Below are 18,307 nucleotides of genomic sequence, written 5' to 3' on the forward strand. Positions count from 1 at the left end.
ATGTACATGCACAAAGGAAGCAGAGATGCTTCACAACTGCAAAAAAATTAAAAGAGATAAACAGCTAGCTAAGACAGCACCAGGAAGAAAACAAATAACTATGCAAAATAATTTTCTCTCTCTTTGTGGCGTTTAATTACAGCTGTACTCCAAAGTCACAGTTTTGATTTTGGCACACACATTGTTTCATGAAAATTCATGAAAAGTGTAATGCAGAAACTACGTGATACGACAACTGTATACCATTATTATGTGGTGTGAAATCAGCTGTAGTTGTAGAAAAACACTTTAACAGAGGTGTAATGATTGGCTACATATTCCTTTCTTTAAGAATTATTAGGAAACTGAGGGACCGCTAAAACAAAGCATTAATCCATTTACATCTTTCTCAAAATCTCTCCTACACAGGGCCAGAACATAAACATCTTGAACTCCAAGAGGAGACGCAGGCAATCTGGAGAGGTGGGTCCAACACATGGACACGCTCATACACACCCAAAACCTGCACCTCTTTGCCTAAGTGAATGACGTTTCCATAAGTGCATATTAATGAGATTTGCATTTGTTGGCAACTGGGCTAATTGGATTGTATTTTATCCAAAACACACACACACACACGGAAATGTCCATTCACAGATACACAAAGACACATTCACATAGTGGCCGGTGGTGCATCGTATAGTAGCCACCAGCTGACCACTCAAACACACACACATATTTGCACAGAAGCACCTTTTCCCTAAGTGAATGACGTTTCCATAAGTGCATATTAATAAGATTTGAATTTGTTGGCAACTACGCTGATTAGATTGTCTTATGGCTAAAAACACTCTCTCTCACCCACACACACACACACACACACACACACACACACACAGTGGTCTTTTCATGACTTTTGGGGACATTACATAGACTTAGATTCATTTCATGGAGACTTACCCTAACCAAAACCATAACCACTTCTTGCTTAACCCTTAAGTTTTCGCCTTAAAATGTAATGGTTTACATTATGGGGACTTGCATTTTGTCCCCACAAGGAAGGCGAGTCCTCACAAAATGACTATGTAGACAGATTTATGTCCCCACAACATGAGTAATACAAGTGCGCTCACACACACGCTTGAAGTCCCTGTGCTGATGCTGCCCTCTTTAATCCTAATTACCGATAAATAAATAAATCCATTATTTAATCTCTGCTGGATACACCGTGTATTTGCTGTCTAAGTATTGTGTTTGCACACGCATCCATATTTGCAGACCTGTGTGTGTGTGTGTTTGTGTTCATGCCTGTGTGGGTGTTTGTGTGCGTGCATGCGTCTTTTAGCATGATGTGTGTCTGTGTGTGTGTGAGAGGGAGAGGACAGAGGGTTACCTCTAGCTTATCCATCATGACTGGTTGTTGGGTGCATAAATCTATTTTTGCTAACTATCTGGCTGGCAGGGCGTGTGTGTGTGTGTGCATGTGTGTGTGTGTGCGTGTGCGTGCGTGTGTGTGTGTGGAGAAAGGTTAAGCGAGGTTAAAAACACCATCAACTCAACTTGGCCCTGACTAATGGATGTTTTAGAGAGGGATGGAGAGACAGGGAGCGAGCGAAGGGGACAGGAGACAAAGGATGGAGGGATAGCGGAGGGAGATTTAGAGGTGAAAGGAAGGATGGAGGGGAAAAGAGAGAGAGGAGAAATGACACGAGGTGGGAGGATAACAGAGGAGACGAGAGGACAGAGAGCGGAAAAACGAAATGATGGGGAGAGTTGATAGTAGACAGAAAGAGAGAATGATCACAGAGAGGAGAGATGAAAAGGAAAGGAGGAAGAAGCTCGGAGCAGAATAAGAGAAGCTGAGATGAAAGAGGGTATAGTGAGAGCGAGAGAGGGAGAAGGACAGATGAAGCCAAAAGGAGTGAGCGAGAATAATGTTCAGCTTGACCATTCACGTAATGTAAGATATTCACCACAGAAGTGTTTGGTGTCATAGAAAGATGATCAGCAAAGAGGAGTGCTGGCCATGATCTCGGCTCCGCTCACCTTTCTGCAAGAAACAACAGATTTCTAGTGAATTCTTCATCATATAAAATGGGATGTAAAGACTCTGTTGATCTAAGAGCAGTGCTGAGTGAATGTCAGTTTGAAATAGAATCTCCATGTTCTCAGAAAAAGCACCTCTGGTTTTCTTTCCCTGTCCAGATAGAAAGAAGTGGGACTGATTTGTAGCTTGAAATGCTTTGCTGGATCTAAACCAAGCTTTTAGTTTCTGTGCTCCAAACCTGTGGACCGAGCTTCCTGAACACCTGAGGTCTGCTAAAACTGTCACGTTATTGTCTGCCGTGACTTTCCAATAAAATAGATTCAACTTAATCTGTAGCTACTTATTTGCATCTTTTTGTTTGTATTGTCCTCTAAATGCAATTCCATTAATCTTTCGATACTCATTTGCTTGATTTTGTTTTTTCTTTTCATTGACGTTGAGATGAAATTTTAATGTTTTATCTATAATGTATTTCTGTGAAGCACTTTGAATTCCCTTGTGTCTGAATGCTGCTGTATTAAATAGACTTGCCTCGTCTTACTGGAGCGACACCGCCCCATCCTATCCTTAAATTTGATGTGTTTAAATGACAACCACTGCCATTTGAGAGCAGAACACATGGCCGTTCGAGACCACGGCTCTCCACAAAGGTTAATCTTCCATAATGTTGGCTAATCTCAGCAGTCAGCCACTTGATATTGTTAATATAATGCGGCTGCAACTAACAATTACTGATTATTTTGCTCATTATTTTCTCACTTGGATGAGTAATTGGTCTATGAAAGACAATGAAGTCCAAAACCAAGACCAGCTGACAACCAAATGTCCAAAATCCAGATATTGTGTATTGACATTTGAAAAGCTGGAACCAAGATGGTTTTTATTTTTGATTTTGCCAGTTATCAATTCATTGAATGACCAGCCTCCCTCAAAAGTATGCTGGCAATGTAAAACACTAGGCCTTATGAGATTATGAATGGTTTTACACAGGGAAGCTAACGCAGGCTGTGCGTGCTGTGTCAAATTGAAAACCGCAATTGCAAAACAAAAGTATGGATAAAACATAAATACACTTCTGGTAGCTGCAAGGTGTGTTGTTACAAAGCAGCTCTACAGAGAATAGATTAGATTAGGTTCATAAATATTAAACAAACAAGAAAAACTGCTGCAGCCTGTCTGCTCTTGTACACTAAAACCGGCACAGACACGAAACCCAAAGCCAAAATATAATCAAACATGTATAAACTTCGGATTGTTGCAGGTAGTGTGTGTCTGTGTGTTTTCAGTGTGTCACATGATTTTCTCGTGAACATTGGTTAGTGCGTGCGTAGGTCTCTGCATGCGTGTTAGCTGCACACTCTGTTGCGTATTTGGTTTCATGGTTGTACGTCTGCATGCGTGCGTGCCTGCCTCTCCTTCAGCGTACAAATTCATGTGCACGTGTGAGTTAATCTGCCTTTGTCTGTACATGCGACATGCGTCTGCGTCCGTGCACCTGTGTGTGTGTGTGTGTGTGTGTGTGTGTGTGTGCGTGCATGCCTTTGTGTCTGTGTGTGTGTGTATGTGTGAGAAGGCGCAGCGAGAGGCATGTTGTAGCTACATCTCAGTTCAATTTGTCCCCGACCTCAAATTGAAATTCCATTTTCAGGTGGTAAATTGTCTCCCACTTCGCCCTCTGGCACACAGTGAATTAAAATTCAAATTAGCCTGACCCTGCACCGCTGCTCTCTAGCACCTCTCTGTCTGTCTCTCTCTTCCTCTCTCTCGCCATCTCTATCTCGCTCGCTGTTTTGCTCTCTGCCCTCTCATCTCTTCCCCCTATTATCCTCTCCTCTCTGTTCCTCTCATCTCTTGTTATCCTTTCCTCTTCACTCCTCTCCTGCCTCTCTTATTTCCCTCCAATTTCTCTCTCCGTACCCCCGCATCTCCCCTTTTCCCCTTTGACTTTCCTCTGCTCTTTAATCCCCAGTCTCGCCTCCCTCCTGTTTGTCTTTTCTCCTCCCTTCAGTTCTTATCTGTCTGTTTTCTCCCCTTGTCCTTCCTTTCTCCTCGTCTCCTCTGCCCGACAAACATTTTTAGGAATTGCAACATGCAGGAGGTGGACAAGTTTAATCCATGTTGAGCACATAATATTTACAGTGTGATAATATGGCACAGGGAACAATATAATTTAGATCCTTATTTGCAACTGTTGCTACCTGCTGCAGACCCAGATGTATTAAAGTAGAGTTTGATTGTATTAAACTGGTCTTATTTCATTATTGTGTTTCAGTTTGACAAAGAAATCTTAACAAGGTCCACATACCAGCTTTCTTAATACATTCACTCCACATTTACGACGGCTGAAAGCTCGTCATCATTTTATTTTTTTGTCCGACTACAGTCAAGACTGAACTTTCACACTCAGCTCTCAGGATGTTTTTAAAGTTCCACTTTATTTCTAGGAAGTGATATTTAATCAGATTCCTGTTGAATATTTTAGTCATGATCTCTATAATTGCATTTTTGTTTCATTCTGATCTTGTGAGATATTTTGTGTTACCGGTTATTTGTTATTGGTCTTTAGCACGATCAGCTTCTACTCAACATCAGAATGTTTGTTGGGATATCTTCATTTCCTTCTTACTTTCTTATTTCCAGTTGCACATGTTGAGTATAAAATATATGGGGTCTACTATCTTGTCTACGCTAATCTCTTCAATCAGTAATGTTAGATGAATTGGCTTATAGGTGGTGTATACTGTATACAGTAGTGGTGGCTCGTACTGTATAAAGTGAAATTCAAAGCCCTTCTCTCATTCATCTACCTGGACTTTATCTTCTCCATATCATCTCCTCTCCCCAGCTCTGTGACCTCAGAGTCGTTTGGATGTTCAGATTTCCACAGCTAATAAAGTTTATCTCCAACTCCTGCAGCCCTACCTCTCAGTCATGCTGAACAAAGGCTCTCTGGAGGTCCTGGTGTTTACCGGCAGCCACAGTCCGCGTCGTGTCACCAGACGACCTGAGCAAGGCGTGCTGAATGATGGGAGGGAGCACTCGCTGCGCATAGAGAGGCTGCCTGGCAGGTCGGTGTGTGTGTGTTCAGCCTGTGTTTCCTACCTGTGCAACAGCATTTTAGACTTTTACTCGGCATTATCAACTGAACGCTTTTTGTTTGTGTTTGTGTGTTTTCCACCAGATCTTTTGCAGTTCAGGTGGACGAGGAGGCCAAGAGGGAGGCAGCGCTTCCCAACGACCAGCCAGTGAGCTTGCAGCGCATCTTCCTCGGTGGTATTCCTGCAGAAGTTGAGCAGACGTCCAACAGGGCCAACATCCCATTCCAGGGATGTATATGGAACCTCATGGTCAACGCTGTGTACGTAACATCTAGTTTATACAGTCATTAGATGTCTGATTCAAATGTAGTGTATGTTCTGGGGACGTTGTCATGCATTGGTCTTTTTGAAGTACCAGTATTGCAACTCTTCTTCCCTGCTGCAATGACATCCAATCCTAAACTCTAGCGACTGTGTGACCCTGACTTCCTTAAGTTGTGAACTGTATTAAACACCCATGCTTCAAAGTGAGCATCTTTACCTCACTGTCCTATGTCTACCTAATAATGTTTTCTGGCTGTGGACGACAGGCCTAATTTTGACCTCATACGCTGCTGGGTTAAAGCGTAGTTAATGTGATTGCAGGAGGTCATCATGACAGTGTTGATGATGATGATGATAAAGCCAGCGTCCCTTTCTGCCTGAACAGCAGTAATAGAGCTGTCCGACATCATAAACATACTCATAACTCAAATTACAGCCCCCTCTCATTTTTGTGTGTTTATGTTTGTGTCTGTTTGTCTGTCGCTCACCTCATTTCACCCCTACCACCCCACCAGTTGGCCACTGATATACATCTGTCTGTCTGCGAGCCCTCATTGGAACCCATTGAATACATTGTTTTGGTCATTTCTCTCAAATAACTCCTACATTTTTTTAGTAGTTACTGCACAAAAGATCATACCATGGTAATAGGAACCTCGTCAGTGTACTGTGCCCCTGACCCTCATTCCTGCTAAGGGCCTTTCAGATTTTCAGACAAAATCTAAACCAAATGAAAATTTATGTGGCTCTAATTTACAACCTCGATTCCAAAAATGTTTGGACGCTGTGTAAAACATCAATAAAAACAGAATGCAATCATTTGCAGATGAACAGTCTTTACTGACATTTCAGTTCAGTGAAGTGTTCCTGAGCTCATGTAACATCCTTTATCCAATCATGTGTTCACAAAGTGGTAAAATTTGCTCCATCCTTGCTTGTGAACGACGAGGATGCCACTTTCATACCCAATCATGATACTATCACCTGTTAGTGATGAACCTGCTTACCTGTGGAATGATCCAAACAGGTGTTTTTGGAGCGTTCCACATCTTTTCCAGTCTTTTGTTGCTCCTGTCCCAACTTGTCTGAAACGTGTTGCTGCATCAAATTCAGAATAAGCAGATATTTACAAAAATCAATGAAGCTGATGAGTACAGACATTAAATCTATTATGTTTGTATTGTTTTCTATTGAGTATATGTCAAAAAGGTTCAGCAAATGATCACATGCTGTTGCTGTATGACTGTGTAGTTGTGCATACACAGAGCTGATTCTGAAGTCATCGGTTCAGTCTTTGCTGGTTCAAGATGTTGAATTAAGCTCAAACTAGGCCTACATAAATCCTGTTTACAAGGTTAATATTCATCAGACACCTATTTGCAAGAGAGTTTTCACATCATTATTTTGATTTTCCAGCGAGGACTCCACCGCAAAAGCCCACTAATTCTGTCATTTTGGGCTGTAGATTCAATGTTACATGTATGTGTATGTGTGCATGTACTGACCACCACTACCATATGCAGCATTAGAATTTGTGCACATGACGTAAGGTAGAAAAATTTACATGCTGCAGCATCGAGGCCTTCATATGTCCCTGTAATTTTCATAATAGAATCTTAAAGTAACTCTTAAATCCACTTTCCCATCCATCTTTCAGGCTCTCCGATTTCTCCCAGCCTGTCTCCTTTGAGAATGCCGAAATCGGCCAGTGCCCCAACCTCGCCCCACCACCTCCACCTCTCCTGACGGATGAGGAGGAGCCCGAGAAGGAAAAGGAGGAGGTGAAGCCAGTCAGTCCTCCACTGACCTCAACCCCTGTTTCACCACTTCCAGGTCCTCCTGCTGTAAGTGGCTCGTATTAACCTGGGAACACACACACGCTTTAAACTAGCACAGGCATAACTTTAATCATTAATATTTTTCAGCAGAAGGTGTTGTGGTATTAACAATAAATTATATTCACATCACACCCAAGGGTCTTTATTTACAGTAATATAATGGCCATTACTTTTGCTTAGGCAGCCTGTTTTACAGTGCAGTTAAAAAAAAGAAAAACACACACACAATTACAGAGGTGCACACATGTCCTACGCCGCCATTTCCCTTTATTTTCTTGCTTTTACTCCTATGCACATACAGACACAAAAACACACACACACCGATTTCTCTCTGATGAAATGCATCCGTGGCCTCGCCGTGTTAGCTTAGCGCTTCATCACATAGCAGTTGTTCAGCCCATTAACTCTTCTTTATAGTCACTTTAGCCTTGAGCCACTAAACTCCACCTCTGGCAGCCTGTCATGCAGTGCGGAGACATGGCGCCACGCTAGGCTAACCGTGCATGCCCTTTATGCTTTATGAGACCACAGAAGCCAAAACACTTTCAGCTAACATTTAGCTACTATGCTAGGAGGCTGGTAGGCAGTGACTCATTCCTGTACTTAGCGTTGGGATCGGCAAGATGTATTTCATATATTTAATATATTAGCCTATAAGGTTTACAGCAGCATAGTTTATCAGCTACGCAGCTACCTGCTAAACTACACCTCTAAAAGGACATTGATCATGAAGCACGAAGCCAAAGAGCTATGCCAGCTTAGCTATAACTCAGTGGTTTGTTGCTTTATGGGCTGTAAGTTCATCTGCTCAATGATATACAGTGGACTACAGGCTGTGACAAGCCATAGCTATTTGAGACCCCATCTACATTTAAACAGACCCTCTGCAGTCATCATCTGTATGACCCGTGCTTTGTTTGTTGGGTATTTTGTTGACTCTCTGAACTGCTTTCCATTATGACCACAGCAAATTACAATATACAAACATCTGTCTCGCAAGAATTCAGAGGAAAATTGAAGGTGTTTTTTAAAAGATTGAAGTCTTCAGAGGACATGACCTTTACTCCACCAGCGTCAGTGTTTGCAGATTATAGAGAACAAAAGTTTGCTTCTGTTCCACTGGCCTCCGCTCCGAAGTGTATTTTTGTGTAGAGTGTGTCTTTATTTGGCCTTTGTGATTATCTCAAATAGACACTGGCTTGTTCTGACGATATTCTAAGATACTTGGCTGTTACACAATTTGAAGTCCTTGTAATTCAACAAAATACAGAATGATTTGTAGATGCAGATAAATGTAAACAAACTTGTTTTTCCATCTTTAGCAGGGAGTGGTTAGCGTGTTTGTGTTTTAATGGGTGCATATTATGTAGGAGGAAACGCTAGATTTTACACAATTGGCACTTTTTGAAAGGGTTGTGCTGCTGGTCCATGTGACAGAGCTCTGCACGCAGGTTGCAACGTGCGTTTTTCATCAACAGCAATAGGATATTGTCAGATTGGAGAAATAATCACGAGTTGAATCGCAGCTGACGGTAAACAACAGTCTCAGCATGTGCTTGAATAAAGAGGCTTCTTTATCTCCCACTTTTCTGTCACAACATATTGTTTTCTTCTGACTCTTGAGATTGTCCTGAGCACCAGTTTAGAAGTTGGAGAGGCTTAGGAAGGGACGCCGCACAGATTCAGTGAGATTCAGTGTTTTCACTTCTTTTTTACTTGCTGTTCCGACTGATGATATCATGACAACTGCCTCTAATTAGCCTTTTAAATCACAGCTCTCTTGTTTCCCTCAGTCAAACCAACATTAACAGAGTATGACAGGGTAAATTCTCAGCTCCAAAACAGGAATTTTCCATTTAAAACAACAGGAAACAAGCTTTATTTATTCTTTTGCAGAGTTATCACAATCTAATATGGCCTAACAAAGGAAGAGAACTGCTTTTATTAAATATTGTTTAATGTTCTTATTGTAATTATTTCAGGGTTTGAAAAGGGGAGCAGTACATTTCTTCATTGCTTCATTAACCTCTTTGAACTTTTTGGTTTATGACATCACGGCCTGCCCGTAGCTGATTGGACAGCTGCATGCTTGTCATAAACACTGTTGCCATTCTTTCTCTGGCTGCCACTAATCCCCTTCCTTCCCACTCCTGACTGCTGACCTACAGGAGGCCACGCCCCCTGCCGCACCTGCTGCCACACCTACTGCTGCTGCAGCCGCGCCCACCGATAAGCAGGACCCCAGCACTGATGTGGTACACACACACACACCACACGCACACTGTGACACCAGGGAAAGGATAAAGCTGGTGATATTCTATATATTTTCTAGCAAATCTTATGACGACATCACAACCAACAGTGCTTTAGTTCATCTCTCAGTACATCTGAATTCCCTACCCTGTGACGCTCCATTGGTTCCTTTAGAAATGATTCAGAAATGTCTAAAAATCTACACAAAAAGAAGTATAGATGGTCAAGTCATTTCCTAAAGCAGCTGTGGATTTTAGTATTTGCGGCAGCAGGAAGTGGGATTGAGTTAAAACATGTCAGCCGGCACAGCGGAGGACACACTGATTGAGCACAGAGGCATAACTTCATCAGGCTTTGGTCAAACAGACAATACTTTTATACTTTTGGTCTTTTCATAGGATTTGCTGACAGTAAGAAAATCTAGAATATCACCAGACGTCTTCTTTACTGCTCACACCTGAGTACGGCCTCATGAACAATTAGCCACCCAGATCTTTCACTTCCATTTACCTTCATGTCTTTTTCCAATCAGTTTAGAATACTACAATTTCAGGACATCCTGATTAAACCAATTAGTCATTCTCATTATAAAATATTAGCTCACAGAGCTTCCTCATGAGCCCAATTTCCCTGTTTTGGGAGATAAGTTTCTTGTCTTCCATTTGAAGTGTATTTCTTACATATTTTCACCCAAGAGAAATTTACCTACTTCACATTTATACTGAGCTGCTTTGTGCAACCACAGCCTTCAACCGGACCAGCTCTGCTTTAGCAGCTATGGTGTACTGTAAGTGCTTTGCCCAAGAGCCCTTGACATTAATTATTGACAGAGGAGAGCGTCTTACTCATTTTATACTGTTATGGTGAAGAGCTGTAACAGGCTACTCAGGTGCTGACTCATATTATAACTAGTTTACATGGTGATACTGTATATACTCCGGTCCACTATCAGAGTTTTGGGTGATTGAGTTCAGAAATACCTGCCTCCTTAGGATGTTGTAGAGCTGTTGCACCTACAGTATCAGTTTTTATAGCTTTTATAACTTCAAGAGCTAAGTTTGAAACACTATTAAGCAATACAGTGACATGTGCATAAGGAATATTGCACAGCCTTTTAAATGGGACATAAAACATTTATATTTTAAGCTAATTACTACGAGAGGCCATAAGAGAGCTGCTCTGAAATCTACAATAAGAAGAGCTGGGACCGCTGATCTCTCGAGAGTGGTGGCTACTCTGACAACACACACACACACACTTGTACAAAATCCCGACTAAATGACTTCTGATTATATTGGTGTGACCTCCAACCAAAAGACCAGCCATTCTGAATGGAAGAGAGTCTTCCTATTGTTAGCTTAATGGAAAGACGCAGAGGGGATGAGAGAAAGGGATTGAAGAAGAGGAGGATGAAAGAGGATAGAAGACAGAGAGGGGCGAGATGTGAGGGGAAAGAAAAGGTGCAGCCATGGAGGAAGAGGAGGAAAGAAAGGGAGCGTCTTTTTGAACAGCCTTTTGTTGGCTTAATGGAAGGATGGAGGAGAGGAAGCGGGAGAGGAATGAAAGGAGAGGGGAGGAAAGGGCTTCTGAGCAAGTGACATCTCCCTTTTGTTAGATAGGGAGAGACTGAGCAAGAGGGGGAAAAAAGAGGGAGGTTGAGGAGGAGGAGCGGATATGAGGACAGAGCGCGATAAGAGGTGAGTGTCAGCTGCAACAAAGCAAGGTCACGGTGTGGGGAATGTCTTCACTTGAAAGAGAACAAGAGAGGAGGCGAGATTAAGACACACATACACACACAGACGCTCAATAGCCTCAGATGCTCTCCCTCTAACTTCGTCTCCGGCTGACGGCGGAGGTATGGCAAAGCTGCTTTGTTACTTAACAGGTGAAGTATTCCAGAGAGGAGAGGAGGAGGCCCGAAGAGGAGACTGGACAAAAGGAGGGGGGAAAAAAGTGTAAGAAGTGAGGACAGGTGGAGCAAGTAGTGAGAGCGGAGATGTGGAGGACAGGTGAAGAAAGATGAGAGGATGGAGGAGAGGTAGATGTAAGAAGGTCTGGGAACTCCTTCCATTGGAGGCAGGAGTGGGTGAAGGTAGAGGAGGCAGAACGGTAAGATGTGAAAGAGGAAAGGAGAGGTGAGAGGAAAGGATGATGCAATGGGAGGAGAGGAGATATGGCAAGAGGAGTAGGGAGGATAAAATTAAGCACAAGTGGTAAAAATGAGAGGAGGAGAAGGCTTAAAGAAAGGTGGTGTGAGTGGAGTGGACACAATTAGAGAGAACTACAAGACAAGGAGAGGTGGAGGAGGACCGGGGAGCATACAGCAGGAGGAAAAACATGAAGGGTAAAAGAAACCGGAAGGAGGATGGTGTGCGAGGGGTAGACAGGAGGAGGAGAGGCAGCAGAGCAGGAGGTGTAAAGAGGAGATAAAGGTGGGTAGAAGAAGAAACAGTGGAGATGAGTGTTGTAGAGAGAGGAGAAGCAGAGGAGTTAGAAAAGAAAGTTCGGGTGGAGGAGAGGAGTTAAATTAAAACATAAAGGAGGAAGATAAGAGGGTGAGAGGAGAATTTTAGAGCAAAGAAGAGCAGAGGAAAGTTGAGCTGATGGGTGAGGAAGAGGAAGACATGAAAGGCTGGAAAAGAGGAGAAGATGAAGGAAGAGGAGCTGTTGGGAGAATAAAGCAGGGAGTGTGAATTAATGAGAGAAGAGGTGGACAGGAAAGAATAGAAGAGGAAAAATGAGAAAGTGAGATGAAAGGGGATATATGAGTAAAGGAGTGCAGAGGAGAAGACAAGCAGATGGGAGGACAGGAGGAAGACATGGAATAAGAGAGGAAGACTTGGACAAGGTGAAAAAGAGATATGAGGGTGAGGAGGAATAAAGAAGAGGTAAGCGGAAGAGAGGAGAAAGCAAACTACAGGAGAAAGGGAGTAAAAAGAAAAAGTCATAAAATCAGATGCCTGTACTTGAATTACAATACTGACACCTTCTGGTCGCTGGCTGAACTGCACCCTGTAAAACGACAAGGGGCACAGAAACAGCCATCTAACACTTTGTTTACGCTGCTGCCAAAGTGAAACCCAAATCAAATGGAAATCAGACTGTGGTGTGTGATGTTTGCTTCAGATGAAAAGAAAATACGGGCAAGATTTATGAGAATCAAACTGTGGGAGGGTCCACTGATTTGAAAACAGTGTCGGCCAAATCCACCTTGGCAGCAGCTGCTTTGAGGTGATCAAGAAGAAAGAAACAGTGATGAAAGATGATCGCAATTAAATCGATTTTAATAGGCTACATGCTGCAACATGCTGGGACCATGTGAAATATTTTGCACTATGAAAAATTTGATCCTTCTGCAAGTATAAAGAACAGTTTGATGGCCAAACAGCCTGTAGATCAGTAGCAGAAACCCCATTAGTGTGATTGACACGTGTTCCGCTCAGGTGCTAATAGGAGCGGTGCGGCGAAAACCTGTCGGCGTAACTGACACGTTATGTCCAATTTCCAGGACTCATGTGCATCAGCTGTGGCCCCGACAGCGCTGGAGAAGGCCTATCAGTTCGGACTGACCAGGAACAGCCACATGAGCTTTGCGTTTGACGACACCAAAGTCAGAGAGAAGTATGCATTCTGTTTAAATAATCATTTTTATCCCTTTATTTTGAGGTGCTGACCCTACGTGACTTTCACATTTGTTTGTATTTGATGCACGGTGCAAGTTCTATAGCAGCCGCCACAAATAACTGAGCTTTTTTGAAAAACATCCAACACTGACACTAATGTAAAACAAGGCAAAATTATATATACAAAATATATATAAATATTGCAAATATAATCTTCACTGTATGTGTAAAGTGAGAGTTATACTATGTGTTGCTAATTTTAACTACTTTATTTACTGTTTGGTTTAATTTGTAACGGTGCATCATATTTTGTTAGCTCATAATTTTTGTCAGTAGAATCTAAATCTGAAAAGTAACTACAGATGAGTAAAAAGCACAATATTTGTACTTGAGTAAATGTACTTAGTTACATTCCACCACTACAGTTGTAGCTTTATGCTGTATTACATGTAACACACACAACCCAGCGATCTCTGAGCCATGCGTTGTTGTGTTTAGAGCCCACACTGTGGAGCGCAGTCCTTCATAAATAAATGAGAACAGAAGTGAGTGATAGTTTGGATCGGATTTCTATCAGCGCAGCAGTGCAGCAGGTCAACGTCCAGGGAAACGTCCTCTATAAATACTGAATTAGAGAACCCTGAAAACAGCCTGTTTTTTTTACTAACTGACAGCAGCAAACACAACAAAATGATGGAAAGACGAAGGAATAAATTCTATATAGATGTGCACCCATCAAGTCTATAGACAAGGCCATGGTTTGTGTACATTTCAGCCACTGTGTTGGTCTAATGCTTTAGTTAATGGATGAGCAGTGGAGGGAACAGTACGCTGCACAGAGACTTTTTGCTGTTTTCATTTACTGGACGTTCTCTCTGAGCAGCGGAGTGGCCATGCAGTCCAAATCAAAAGGCATCTTTCATTATTTCATCTGTCAGTGTTGGAAAACATGATCGAATGCCAACATAGGTGTCCCACTCCCTTACAACTGCAGTTTGTCTTCCGTGCTGCACCTCACTGAATACAAATCACGTGATTTGTATGTTTCTGGATGGAAAATTAAATGTGTACTTTAATAAGTTAATCGCAGTGTCGCTTAAGTGACTTTCAGGCTTTTTATAGACAATTAACTGCATCTATTCACAGGAAAAATGTTGTCTATTGACATGCAGTGAGAATCCAGTGTTCTGATAAAAGTGCATCACAGTTCCTGTTTTGGCTCTGCTCTGCTCTGCATTATTGCTGTAATCATACGCAGTTATTTATAATCTGAGACTCGGTCTGATTGTGTGTCTCAGGCTTATATTGGAGTTCGAGCTGAGGACGAGAGAGGAGTCTGGTCTCGTTCTCTACATGGCAAGAATCAACCACGCCGACTTCGTTTCCATACAGGTATCACCCACCGCTGCGACTCTCATTCTATAAGTTCCCTCCTCTTTGTCCCAAGGCTCTACTTATCTTTAACTCAAGCTGGTCTCAGATAACACGGGTTGCATCCTTGACTCGGTTCCACCATCTTCAGAAGAACATGTTTACATCATGCCCACATCTTTTTGTACCATAAAGCAGCTCAACAGATTTTCTGCAATCCACACTCAGTGGCTCAAAATGCAGAACACAGCAGAAGTTATGAGTACTTCATCGAACACCACAAAGACGGGAGTTTTAACTTGAGGAATTAGGATTCTCAGTCTCCCCATCTTTTTTTTTCCTTCTCCACCCTTCCTGTCTGTGCACTGAGACTGTACAGAGACTGGAATAGCTTCTTTCTTCGAGGTCATATTAAACATGTCATCCCTCTGTCTCTTCCTGTAGATCAAGGACGGACAGGTTTGTCTGGGTTATGATCTTGGTCATGGAAACATATCAGGCTGCGTCCCCTTCTCCATCAATGACGGGAACTGGCACAAGGTGGGACAGCTCTTCAGTCTTTTGTTCATTACAAACACTCTCAGGACCTCATCTGACCTTCAGTATTTGTTGTCCTCTTTATTTCTCTGTGTACACATCTGATAATATCATACATAAGACCAGGTGTTTATTAGAAGGTTTACAATAATTATTATTACTGACTTACTTCATTGCCTTATGCAGTCCAGCACATTAGAACCTCCAGACACTCTGTTATATTATTAATGAATACTAAATCTGAAGTGAATGTGACGGCACTAGTGTCGATGCACTGCCTCCCTTTTCTTTCCTCTAATCCCTTCTTTGTCCTTTCAGATCCGTGTGAATCGTAACAAGCAGAGAGGCGTACTTATGGTTGATGGGCGATACAGTAAACAGATGATTAGTCCAAAGAAGGTACGTCATCTAATCTATTCTGACCACATCCCTGCTACATGACACATGATCTTATAGCCAAGCATTTATTAAAGAGGACTGCTTGTATTGTTGCAATAATAATTGGTCTTCTCCCTGTCAGGCTGACCTGTTGGACGTGGTGGGAGTGCTGTATGTTGGTGGATTACCAAGAAACTACACCACCAAGAGAATAGGACCGGTAAAATACACACACACACACACATTTTTTTTTAAAGTGATGTGTCTTTACATGTTTAACCCAGCTATGATAAATGGTGTCATTTTGGCAAGTCAATGTCAAGCCAAGTTTTATTCATTCAAATTTACAGAATACCCCGCCCTCTGTCCTTAGAATTAGATTCAGTTAAAGAAAAACTCCCCCCAGAGATACCCTTTAACGTGTCGGGAAGAGCAACAGAGCAGGGATCCCTCTCTCAGGACGGACAGACATGCAGTAGATAAACTCAGATAAACACATTTTGATGCCAAAAATACAAATATAGGGAGCCAGTAATGTGTAAAAGAGCATGTATTGATCAACAGACAGCACAGTGTTAGTCCTCTGTAAGTGGATTTCAAGTCAAGGCTCTCAGTTGCACCTGGACACTGACGATGGAGGGACTGTCGATCGACGGGTATTTCTGACTGTTAGATTTAACCAGTCGTTCTCTTCCTCTGTTCCCAGATTCTCTACAGTATCAATGGATGCATCCGGAACTTAAGGATGGTGGGAAGTGCTGTAAGCACTAAATCTGCCACAGGTGAGGAATCTATATATCTATATATGTATTGTACACACAGTATGTCACATGTTACACATTCGTACTATAACTGAGTTAGAATTGTTTTTTGTAGTCATTCAGACTTCTGTCTTCACCTCTCTGCCAGGTCGCATTGAGCCCATCACGGAGTTTAACTTCAACATGGCCACGCCCACCTCCAGTCACATGGTAGGAAGATGCTTTGTGGCTACCGAGACGGGCACCTATTTTGACGGCACTGGCTACCTGAAAGCAGGTGAGACGAGACACCGACAAACCACTTGCATGCTGTAGGATCTGTCGTGGGGTCAGCTGGTGTATCTGCAGCGACCTGGTAACCATTTAATTAAACCCCAGCAAAAATCCTGTCCACGTTTGCTCAGGAACAATTTTCTTCAGAAAATTGACCGTTGTCTGAATAATAATCTCTCTGTGCAGTCTCCTCTTACAGAGTGGGTCTAGATATGTCAATAGCATTGGAGTTCAGAACCAGCAGAACCAATGGAGTGCTTTTGGCCATCAGTAACCAAGCCAGTGACGGACTGGGACTAGAGATCGTCCAGGGCAAGGTACAGAACAGCGGGAAATACATGTGTTTGCTTTGTGGCGGAGAGTTTCATATCGATACCACGCTCAGGTCTTTCTGGCTCTGTCCAACAGTAACAGAATCCCATCAGCCACTCTTAAACTCATTATTTAGAGCTTATTATCCCATTTGCTATTTTACAAAGGCTGTTTGAGGCAGGAAATAACCTGGCACATAATTCTCCATTAAACAAGTCCCCCATTTATATTCAGTTTGGTATAGTCTAAACAAAGGGTGTAGTACAGCAAAACATGTTAGTGTAATGTTTGGACAGAGCCAGGCTAGCCTTTTCCACCTGTTTCCATTGTTTGTGCTAAGCTAAGCTAACTGGCTGCAGCCTTGACAGACATAGTGCTTTATTGCTCTAAGTGTACTTCCTAAAATGTCTTTTCCTTTTAATCTGTTTCGAAAGTTTCATTATGCCTTTTCCTCCATATTCCTTCACCCTCTCTAGCTGCTCTTCCACGTTGACAACGGAGCTGGACGAATCACAGCGGAGCACCTGCCCGAGGGGGAGGGCTTCTGCGCCGGCCAGTGGCACTCTGTCACTGCCAACAAGCTCCGCCACAGGGTGGAGCTGGTGGTCGACGGCAAGCAGAGCCAAGCAGAGAGTCCTAACGCACGCTCCAACACCTGCGACACCGACGACCCCATCTATGTCGGAGGATATCCTGGTACGACTACCTTAGAACACACATGCACCGACTTAATTTAAACTGTAGATCCTGCTATTCTACTGCGGTGAAAACAGAAAAACAACACAAACACATTACTCTGAATTCGGCCTTATTCCAAACAGGGCTTTTTGCAATTAAGACGTGGGATATGCCGATATTTTGGGGGTTTTACTGGAGTTTGCGACACATGACCTCTTGCATGTTTGCAAGGCTGAGTTAGAGACGCGCACACTGATGGATTCACAGATGTATTCATAATTAAATGACTCTCCACATGAATATTTTTCCATGCACACACCTATCTAATGCACACACAAATATATGTATTTAAATGTATTTGGAAGTCACATTTATATTCAGACTGTTGAACCTGCATTTAAAAAAGACTCCTCTGATGTGGTTCCATTCACAAACACATACAAACAGGGAATTATCTGTAGCCAATCACGTGATCCGGGGGTATCCTTTACTGTGAGATGTAGCGTTACATGTGTGCAGTCTGCAGTGAAGAATCAGCACATGTGGATAGAGCGAAGGTGAACCTCAGCATGACGTCTGCTCCCCACAGGTAAGTGAGAACTCTCCTGTCACACGTGATTAAATGTGTTTGAGTTGTGGATGCCTGCTAAGTTAATCATGTGGTTTTTAAAACTAGCATTAGCTAACTTGTTAGCTATATAGTTGACAAGCGAGGTCCATCCATAACTCGAGCATATTTAATCACGTACAACGTGAGTTCTCACTTACCTGTAGAGAGCAGCTGCCGATACTGATCTGACTCCATTTAACTGCTTTAAAACATTATGAAAGATGCCGAAACGTCGACCTTTTCAAGACGGCGGTGGAAGGAGGAGGCTGTGTTTGTTAATCGGCG

The 18,307-nt window shown here is 42.6% G+C and overlaps 1 protein-coding gene across 1 annotated transcript in view; it reads left to right on the forward strand.

Moving 5' to 3' along the window:
- lama2 (laminin, alpha 2) overlaps positions 1-18,307 on the forward strand; it is a 153,672-nt gene that overhangs the window by 133,968 nt on the left and 1,397 nt on the right. The window contains exons 61-74 of the mRNA XM_041959394.1: positions 409-462; positions 4,943-5,094; positions 5,208-5,384; positions 7,046-7,232; positions 9,395-9,481; positions 12,988-13,100; positions 14,401-14,494; positions 14,918-15,013; positions 15,329-15,409; positions 15,531-15,608; positions 16,095-16,170; positions 16,298-16,426; positions 16,609-16,739; positions 17,211-17,430. Of these exons, the coding sequence (XP_041815328.1) occupies positions 409-462; positions 4,943-5,094; positions 5,208-5,384; positions 7,046-7,232; positions 9,395-9,481; positions 12,988-13,100; positions 14,401-14,494; positions 14,918-15,013; positions 15,329-15,409; positions 15,531-15,608; positions 16,095-16,170; positions 16,298-16,426; positions 16,609-16,739; positions 17,211-17,430 (1,675 nt within the window). The remainder of the gene's footprint in view (positions 1-408; positions 463-4,942; positions 5,095-5,207; positions 5,385-7,045; positions 7,233-9,394; positions 9,482-12,987; positions 13,101-14,400; positions 14,495-14,917; positions 15,014-15,328; positions 15,410-15,530; positions 15,609-16,094; positions 16,171-16,297; positions 16,427-16,608; positions 16,740-17,210; positions 17,431-18,307) is intronic.

This window comes from Chelmon rostratus, chromosome 18, assembly GCF_017976325.1.
Source record: "Chelmon rostratus isolate fCheRos1 chromosome 18, fCheRos1.pri, whole genome shotgun sequence".
NCBI lineage: Eukaryota > Metazoa > Chordata > Actinopteri > Chaetodontiformes > Chaetodontidae > Chelmon > Chelmon rostratus.